Source organism: Trypanosoma grayi, assembly GCF_000691245.1.
Source record: "Trypanosoma grayi strain ANR4 Tgr_716_V1, whole genome shotgun sequence".
In the NCBI taxonomy this organism is placed as follows: domain Eukaryota; phylum Euglenozoa; class Kinetoplastea; order Trypanosomatida; family Trypanosomatidae; genus Trypanosoma; species Trypanosoma grayi.
In genome coordinates this window covers 1-8,954 of record NW_008826335.1, presented here as the reverse complement: position 1 = coordinate 8,954, position 8,954 = coordinate 1, and the positions used below count along the sequence as shown (strand labels likewise).

Sequence of the window (8,954 nt, the reverse complement as noted above, 5' to 3'; positions counted from 1 at the left end):
CGCCTGCAGCAGCGCGTCAAAGAGACGGCTGTGCGGCGGGCCCTCATCGCACCTCGGGGGCGACGCCGCCGGCCCGCAGTCGGCGGCACCCTCGATAGCGCTGCACAGACGGGCAATCAGCTGGTGCGCGTTGCGGTGCGCGTGGGAGAGCTCGTTCACCTGCCGCTGCAGCGCGTTGACGCGGTACTCCACATCACGCACCGCCTCCAGAATCTGCTCGCGCTGCCGCTGCGCCACCTCCAGCTGCCGCTGCCGCTCCTGAGAGAAGTCCTGTTCCGCCAGCGTTGAGCCCTTCCCATCGTGCCCCTGCTCCTCCTGATTCGTCTTCTGCTGCAGCGTTTGTTGCACTGCGTTGTTCGCGGCTTCACGCACGGCGCGTTCCACCTGCCGCTCCACCTCCGCCGCAACCGCGTCACGCAATTTTTCCGCCGACAACGGGGCGCTGTCGGGCGTCGCCAGTGGTTCACTACTGTGCTGCCGCGCATCCTTCAGCGCATTCTCTATCATGAGCTGCACCTCAAGCCGCGTGGTGCAGGAGCGTATCAGCTCATAGAACTCTGTGGGTGAGAGCACGGCGGTGGTGTTCGCCATCCCCTCCCGCCCCGTCTCGTCATTGACGACGTGCACCATGACGCAGGTGCGGCGGTTGCCACAATGGCAAATCCACGCAGTCTCTAGGAGGTCCCCCTTCATCGTCAGGAAGAAAAAAAACGACAACAACAACATTTCAGGTCCAACAATAAAACAAACAGAGAGAGAGAGAGAGGTCATTCAGATAACGAATGATGGGGAAAGGAGCAACGGAGACAGGCATCTACCCCTACAAACATACAACACATTCACTGCCACTGGAAAGGGGCGAGAGAGCGCAGATGTAGCAATATGCCACATTTTATTTTCCTTTTTCCTTCGTCTCCCTATTCTTTGCCTCGTTGCGCCAGCTAAATCCTCAGTACATGCATCGGGGGAATCTTACATGGGAAAACTACACCTGGTAGCGTTGCGTTGTGCTCATGGCGATCCCGTGGGCGTATGTGACGCATCATACTCCGCCAGCCGCACCTCCAGGTGCAGCTTGCAGGCTTCCGAGCACACGCAATGCATAAATGGCACGGACGCCAGCGTTGCGATGCTGTGGAACGTAATCAGCACCTCGTAGTTCCGCAGGCGCACACAGCAGTTGGAGCAGTCAACGGACAAGAGCGGTGCCACAAGCATCGCCGGGGCGGCGCCCGCGACATCCTCCGGCGAAAGCAGCGGGTTGTTCTCCAGTGTTAGCGTCTCGAGCCGCGGCAGGAAAAGAAGGCCGCCGGGTAGCACGCGCAAGTTGTTGTTGTCCAGGCGCAGCTCCTGCAGGCTCTTCAGCTGCCACACCTCCATCGGCAGCGCAGGGAGCACGTTGTTGCTCAAGAACAGCCGCTCCAGGTGTGAGAGGCGACCAATCTCCATCGGGAGCGACGAGAGCCTGCAATAACTCGCGTTGAGCCAACGCAGCCGGCCGAGGTCGCCTATCGCCGGTGGAAGTGCGGTGAGTGAGTAGTTGTTGTCGATGTGCAGCAACTCGAGTGTGTTGCGCAGTGCCTTGATGGCGGGCGGAATAGCATCGAGATCCTCCTGGTAGCTGAAGTGGAGCACTGTCTCCTTGTTGTCATACGCTTCCTGCACAGCGTCCAAAAAACGCTCTTCTGCAGTTGCCATTTTGCCTCTTATAGATTCGGTGTGGTGGTGAGCTGTGTTCGCTTCGTTGACCTTGCCGCACCTTCGCGTGTGCTCTGTTTGCTTGAATTCACCGGTCGTTGCCCGTTGGGTGCGGTGCTGTTCGCCACCCAGTCACACACTCCCTTGCGTGCTTCCTCCCCTCACCCAGCAACGGCAGCACGCGAACCACACAACGTGTAAGCGAAAGAGGGGGGGGGGGGCGAAATGAAAACAAAGAGCAAAAGAAAAGGAATGCCATAGTGCAGTGGCAGCCATGAAAAGGAGCAAAACACGTCGCTCGGGTCCACAGAGCGCACACACACCGAGTGAGTGAGTGAGAGAGAGAGACGTAGACACACAAACATACCAGCGCGGCACTCCACAACAATCCTCATGTGCATGCGCGGGTGTCTGTGCGTGCGTGGTAAGACCGCGCACACACCCTCTACGACCCTCAACTCCACACGCAGCACCAGCCTCGCCAGAGTAAAGTGTTCTACAGGAAGGAAGCAGCCCATAAACCAATCAGACGGTTTAGTGGAATGAACACAAGTGGAATAAAATTATTAGCCAGACTGTCCCTCAAGAGTGACAAGTGAGGCACCCAGCGCCCATGCGGTCTCAAAGCCATTAATTTTCTTCGCTATATGGAGCTGCTGCTCGCGCGGGAAGCCGAAGCCATGGTGCAGCAGCGCGAAGAGGTATGACAGCTCAAAGCATTCCATCTCTGGCCGAAGTGTGCCACTCTGTTTTGCTGCGTCAGCCACATTCTGCAGATCTTCTGCTGTCTTCATTCTGCTGCAAACATCACTCGCTATCCTCTCCACATTCTGCACCGTTGTGGCTTCCCCATCCAAGTACGGTTTCAGGCGGTCGTAGTAGAAGGAGAACGCGTACACAGGACCACTTGCTGCGGCCGTCACGTTAGGTTGGAAGATGCCGTTGAAACCACACGAGTCTGTGCCACACGGCTCGTGCCCGCGAACAACGTGCTTCTTAAAGAGTGCAACACACTTCTCCATTGATGGTGCCACGCCGCCGTTCTTAACGTTAGAGATGTTCCTTTCCTTGTAGACGTATCCCTTCGGGAAGCACGGAAAGGCTGAGCGCAGCGCTGCTGCTTCTGCAGGCTTCTCGACCGCGGCGGTGGCGGTGCTCCCGGAAGCTTCCTCTGCCGCGGCTTCCACAGCCCGCAGGAGTTGCTCTTTTGCGGCGTGCAGACCGTTGCCCTCGTAACTGTGCTGATACACAACAAACGCGTTCCCGTTCGCACGAAAGACGTGGGAAAAATCTTTGCGTGCGTCGAGCACCTTGGAATCCTTCGGGTGCATGACGATCTGCGTCGACCCACCGCCGAGGTCAACGATGGTGGCCGTCGCCGTGTTGCCACTCATGGCGCCGCGGAGATAGTTGACGGTGAGCCACGCGAGCGGCCCCTCTTCGCTACCCTCGAGAATGCGCACGGCGTTCCCCTCCGATTGTAGCCAAAATGGCCCGCTGCGGAAGTGGCGCCGCACCGCCTGCAGCACCGCCTCTGCGCGCTCACGGCCGATGCGGCGGAGCCCCGCTGTTGCCTTCAGCTCCACAGGCGCGCACGTGTGCATCTCCGCCGGCACATACGCCTTGGCCGCCTCGAGCAGAGGCGACAGAGACGCGGCCGCCTCATCGGCGTTGGCATAGCCTGACAGTGGGTTGTGGTTCTCCACGAAGAGTTCGTCCTCGAGGCGCAGGAACGGCATCAGCGACGGACGTGTGGCACGCCAGTCGTGTGCGCCGGCGTGCGGGTTTGTCGACAAGTTGTAGCGGAACACATGCACGCGGCTGCCGGTACTGCCAGCGTCGAACACGATACTGTAGCGCTGCATTGCGCCATAGCACCGCTCCAGCACGCTGTTGTCGTTGCGAAGCCCACGCGTGTGCATCTCCATCTCCCTTTCGAGCGCGGTGACGAGGCCCGTAATATTCCCCCAGCCCAAAGAGCTGCTGCTGCTGCTGTTGGCGGTGGAGTTGACGAGCGCGATGGCCATGACGTAGCGCTGCCGCTCCTCTTCGAGTTGCTCCAGCCACTGCTCCACCGCCGCCGCGCTGCGCTTCTCCTTCAACCCCTCACTCTCTCGCTTGCAGTCCTCCACCGCCTGCAACACAATGGCGTTGCGGTTCTCAAAGAGCTCAAGCTCCGCCCGGAGTTTCTCCCGATCACCAGCGGCGCTCTCAGCGGCCTGAGCTGCTGTCGCCTGACCGCTCTTCAGCAGCTGCACACGCGAGCGGCACTGCAGGAAGCGTTCCGTCTTGATGTTGATGATGCTATTGGTGAGCTTCACCCGCTGCTGCCCGCGCGACACCATGCTGGAGCCCCCCACGCTGTAGGCCGTCAGGTACACCGTCAACACAACCACGGTGGTGAGCAGGACAAAGATGGGACCAGCGTAGGGCCACACGACCCGCCGGCCTTGAAACGACCTCATAATCCCTTCCGCTTCTTTTCGTTCTCTCCCCCTCTCTCTTAATCAGTTCCCTTTTATACAAGGATATATATATATATGTGCAGTGACAAGCAATTATACCGGCTTGTCCCTTTCAGAGAAACAACGCAACCCACCACGACTCTACGTATGCGAGAGGAGGAGAACCACACGACATGAAGCAAGGAGAACAAGACAATGAGGAACCAAACAACAGCAGCGTAGGCACCATGCGCTTCATTGGACAGTGCCGACCACACCAGCACCAGAAAACGAGGGGGAGAGAGAGAGAGCGTGCGTGTGTGTGTGTGTGGAGAGAGAGAGAGAGAGAGCCAGATGCGGGGCGAGCCAGACATGCAGCGGAAAGCCGGAACAGTGCGCGTGTTTGTTCGGTTGGCGGACGGCGTGCGCGCCCGTCTCGCCCGGCAAATGTTCCTCTCCGCGGCGCGCCCTCCACCGTGGCACCGAGGCCTCCATCGGCCGCTGCAAAAGTTAGAAGGGGGAGGAGAAAAACAAGAAAAAACAAACAAACACCGTATAAAGGAAAAAAAAAATGAGAAGAGAACGAACTTGATAAGCGGAGGAAAATCAAAAGAGCAGAAGGAAAAAAAAAAACAGCTGCAGCAGCGCCTTTGGGTTTGAGTGCCGCACAGGGTGTGCAGATCTAAAGGTGGCGGGCGCCATTCTTGCTTCCGCGCCTAGACGTGCCCTTTTGGTTTTGCACCCCCGCAGCTGCAGACGCCCACCAGACTTCCCGTTTCCATTTCGCATTCCTTTCTCCTCCCTTTGTTGCCTGTTTCCTTTTTTTTTCTTCTTTCCGTTCGTTTCCTTCTTTGTCTTCTGTTGCTGTGGTTTCTCCTGTTCCCGTTGGCGGTGAGGCTGCTGTCGCCGCCGCTGCGCAACCACCGTCGGCCACGGACCGCCCCGACACGACAAAAAAAAAAANAAAAAAAAAAAGCTGCGCGGATGATCGGCCGCCGAGGAGGCGAGTGGGCGGGGGGAGCGGCGCCCCACACGAAGCGCAACAACAACAACAAAAAAAAAATGTGCCTGTCGGCCGATGATGCCCCCCGCCCCGCGCCGAAGCGGAACAAACATGCGGGAGAAGCAAGATGCGCACTTTGGTGTTGCCTTCTGGTTCTTTTTGGTCTTCCTTTTCCTTTCTTTTCTTTTTTCTTTTTTACTTTTTCGTGGTCTTCGCAAACGCCTCTGTCGCGGAAAGACTCTCCGAGATGCGCCCGCTCGGCGTCCGCGCTCGGCGCAGCGGCGTCAGGCTCTCGTGCATGCTGCTGTTCACCGACGCGGGGCGGCTGCATGCGTGGATCTGCCGGTCAATCTCCACCTCCATCGCCATCTCCGCGGCGGAGGCCAGCTCTGTCACGGTCGCGGTTGTCTCCACCAGCTCCTGGTGGATGCCCTCCAGCGAGTGACGGTTGCTGTTGCGCTCGCGCTCGGCCTGGCGGATGCGGCGCTCGAGTTCCTGCCGCTTCTGCTCGTACCGCACCCCCCGCTCGAACGCCTCACGCTGCAGTCCCTCGACCACCTTCACCTCGTGCATCAGGTACTGCAGCATTTCATGCGGGTTGCTGGCGGGGTCGGCGTGCTCCGTCGCTGGGCTCTGCAACGGGACCGTATCAGCCGAAGCCGAGGCATTCGGCGCATCGGCAGCAGCCATCAGGCCTGAATCGCCCAGTGTGCCCGCCGCGGGCGCCGGGTTGCTGCCGCTCACCTCATCCGACTGCTTTTGCAAGACATCAACAAGTTCCTGCAGCTGATGCACCGATGATGATTGCTCAGAGAGAAGACTCTCAAGGTGCTGTCTTTGTTTTTGGAGTTGCTGCAACTGTTTTTTCATAGTGGTTAATGTTCCCTCCTCCTCACGCTGCAGACGCCGTGCCAGGTTTGAATTATTCAGTTTGAGCTGTACCAGCCTTTGCTCCTGCTCCATCTTCATTTTCTCCTCCTCGTGCAGACGCGCTTCCAACTGCGACTTCTGACGACGCGCCGCATCGACACGGCGCATGAGTTGATTCGTGATGCTCTCCCCCTCCTTCTCTGCCGTCTCATACGTCTCCCGAAGACCCTCCTGTAGTCTCGCCAGGTCCTCTCGCTCTACAAGGATGGTACTCTGTAGCATCCGGTTCTCTGTGCGAAGCTCATTGACAGATTTTTCTAACTCTTCACGCGACATGGCATTTGCCAGCGCATCCGCTTCCGCTCCAATGAATTCTAGGTCAATCGTCGGCACTGTCTCCTCATCGCTGCGGCTTCCCAGTGCGTGGCGGCCGCTTTGCTGCCGCTCAAAGCGGCCAGAGGAGGAGGGCAGCGGGTGACTCTCGAAGGACGGCAACAGAGGCGGTGCAGTGCCATCACCGGCGCCCACTCCTGCCACCACCGCCGACGTGCGGTACGGACGACCCGGTGGCGTCTGCAGAAGACTGGTGCGCAGGTGGGCGGAGAGCCGCGCAGAGCTAGTGCCCGCAGCGTGGCCGGCGGTGGAGCTGCTGCGGCTGAGTATAGACGGCTGTCGCACCGGTGTTGTGGCGACGTTTTGCGTCAGCGTCACCTGCATGGGGGGCGTCCTGCGAAGTGTGTCGTGCTGGGAAGTGGGAGAGAGTGCAGAGTGTTGAACGTCGACGTCAACTCCCAAAGTGACGTCGCTTTCCTCTGTCCTCCTGTTCCTATATACCTCCTCCGTTTTTCCTTACTTCGTCCAAACCAAGCCCCAAGACAACGCACCACAAGGAATGAAGGGTCCAGCAATCTCTCAATAACTGCCACCGGCCCTCGCGCCAACCAAATATTATTATTTGTATTTTGTGCTTGAACTACAGCTAGCTATAGCTTCAGCAGCGTGTATGTGTGCGTGTGTGTGTGAGAGAGAGAGAGATAGATAGATAGAAAGTGAGATGCATCACTACAAAGAGAAGCAAGGAACAAGGCAGAAAGGTGGTGGAGGAGCAGCGGCACGGTGCTGTAAACCGCCATGACATTCTGGTCCTGCGCTGTGATCAGTTTCTCTTCGTTTCTCCTTGTCTTCGTTCTTCTCAACTGCACAGCAGGCGGAGGTGAAGACGAAACGAACAGAAAACAAACAAACACAAACAGGGTAAGGAGGGGGATCTGACTAACAATGGTAGACATAGTAGTGGCAGCGGCGCATCAACCAGCATCAATAAAGACAATCTCAGCAACAAGAACGAAAGGTGACCCACATCTTCAAGGTCCATTCCATTCTCCCTCCGCTTCATCGCTTGCCGTCTCTTCCGATCGGCAGAAAACACACCAATGCCAATAAGAACAAAAGGCCAAGACACCAGAGGCATGTAGTTTCTCTCGGCACGCCCAAGTCTAGTGTGGTGCTGAAACGTTGGGGGAGGCGGAAAGCAGATGGAGTGGATTGACAAGAAGTGGGAAGAAGTGAGGCAGACGAAGAAAGCATGTTTACCACTGGCGCTAACCCGTTTCTCTCGTGTCAGAGGGGGCTTAGTAGGATTCTCTCTCTTCTTCGCCCCACGGTAGTGGAGTAGACTTCAACGAAGAAAAAAAACACTAGACAAAAAAAAAAGAAGGCACCATCAATCGTTAACGTTGTGGCGCCCCATTGCTATCCCCCGAGCCCGCCCAGCCACTCCTATCCTTTATTACTTTTTGATACGTTTGCCTCTTCATACTTTTTTTTTTTCGGTTTGCCTCGCTCCTGCTGACGCATCGCCACTTCACCGGTTTACTCTGCAGTGTGGGACGGCCAGCGTGAAAAAAAAGAAGGGACTCATCCTCGTCTCGCGAACGGAACGGGAGAAGGGGTACGGAAGAAAAAAAAAAGATCATGACAGAAAAAAAGACAACAAACAAAAAAAAGCACACGTGATCAGCGGATTCGCAATATTCATCTTTTTCCTGTCTCCCTTGTCCTTCCTTCCCCTCTCGCTCCTTAGCGTGTATGTCGTCTTCGGTCACGCGGGATACGGCGGTGGCGGCGTGAGCCCGACGCCTTTCTGCTTGACGGAGGTGCTGATGGATGTGTAGGCACCGGCGCCGCTGCCCAAGATGTGCCCCGCCCCCACCACGCCGCTGTACGGGCTCGCGCCGGCCTTCTTCGGCGGGTGTGTCTCTGTGAAGCCGTCCGCCTGCGCCAGCGAATTCCCAAGGAAGTGCGACTGCGGCTGAGCGGCGGGAGGCAACGCGTAGCGTGGAAGGGGGGAGATGGGCGAGGAGACGCTCGGCGGCGTGTACGGCGGCGTTGGCTTCGCGATAGGCTGCAGCAGGAACACGCCGTGCTCGTTGCGGAGGAGAATCGGGTCCTGCTGCGCAGCCGGCATTGGCGGGACGTAGTGCGCAGCGAGCGGCGACAGCTCGACCGGCACCGCCGACATCGGCGGAGTCGAGGCGATGGCCTCCGCAAAGGACGGCGGCGGTGGCTTTGCGGCGTGCGGGATGCCGACATAACTGAACGGACTGCCACCGGGCGGCGCTGGTGAGCCGTACACCGGCGGCGCGGCGCTTCCGCCACGCGTGGGGGGGCCACTCGTCTCCTCCACCACGAAGCCACCGCTGCGAGGCTCTGCCACCGCGTCGGTCTCGTCGTCGCGGTAGATGCTGTGAGTCACCTCATCCAGCAGCCGCATCAGTTCAGTCTGCTCATCCTCGACGCAGCCCGCCGCAGCCACGGACGCAGGCTCCGTGAAGGGAGAGCCAGCGAGGCGCGACGCGTCTGCACGGGCGACGCCGTTGTCTACTACACGCTCGGTAGCCACGCTATCTACAGCCTGGTCGTGCTGCTGGACAGCCATC

General features: G+C 58.4%; 5 protein-coding genes across 5 annotated transcripts; all 5 read right to left on the bottom strand.

Moving 5' to 3' along the window:
* Positions 1-693, bottom strand: DQ04_07161040 (hypothetical protein; the record flags this gene model as incomplete). The annotated part of the gene is made up of 1 exon (XM_009315046.1): positions 1-693. A coding segment is annotated over one exon (693 nt), but the record flags the coding sequence as incomplete, so codon positions are not given.
* Positions 694-1,011: 318 nt separating this feature from the next.
* DQ04_07161030 (leucine-rich repeat protein) lies at positions 1,012-1,698 on the bottom strand (the record flags this gene model as incomplete). The annotated part of the gene is made up of 1 exon (XM_009315045.1): positions 1,012-1,698. One exon carries the CDS (start codon positions 1,696-1,698, stop codon positions 1,012-1,014), a length of 687 nt encoding a protein of 228 aa, XP_009313320.1.
* Positions 1,699-2,264: 566 nt separating this feature from the next.
* DQ04_07161020 (nucleoside phosphatase) lies at positions 2,265-4,163 on the bottom strand (the record flags this gene model as incomplete). The annotated part of the gene is made up of 1 exon (XM_009315044.1): positions 2,265-4,163. The coding sequence occupies one exon, from the start codon at positions 4,161-4,163 to the stop codon at positions 2,265-2,267; it is 1,899 nt and encodes a 632-aa protein (XP_009313319.1).
* Positions 4,164-5,340: 1,177 nt separating this feature from the next.
* On the bottom strand, positions 5,341-6,732 carry DQ04_07161010 (hypothetical protein; the record flags this gene model as incomplete). Its single annotated transcript, XM_009315043.1, has 1 exon — positions 5,341-6,732. One exon carries the CDS (start codon positions 6,730-6,732, stop codon positions 5,341-5,343), a length of 1,392 nt encoding a protein of 463 aa, XP_009313318.1.
* A 1,384-nt stretch (positions 6,733-8,116) lies between these two features.
* DQ04_07161000 (hypothetical protein) lies at positions 8,117-8,953 on the bottom strand (the record flags this gene model as incomplete). Its single annotated transcript, XM_009315042.1, has 1 exon — positions 8,117-8,953. The coding sequence occupies one exon, from the start codon at positions 8,951-8,953 to the stop codon at positions 8,117-8,119; it is 837 nt and encodes a 278-aa protein (XP_009313317.1).
* Position 8,954: the final 1 nt, after the last annotated feature.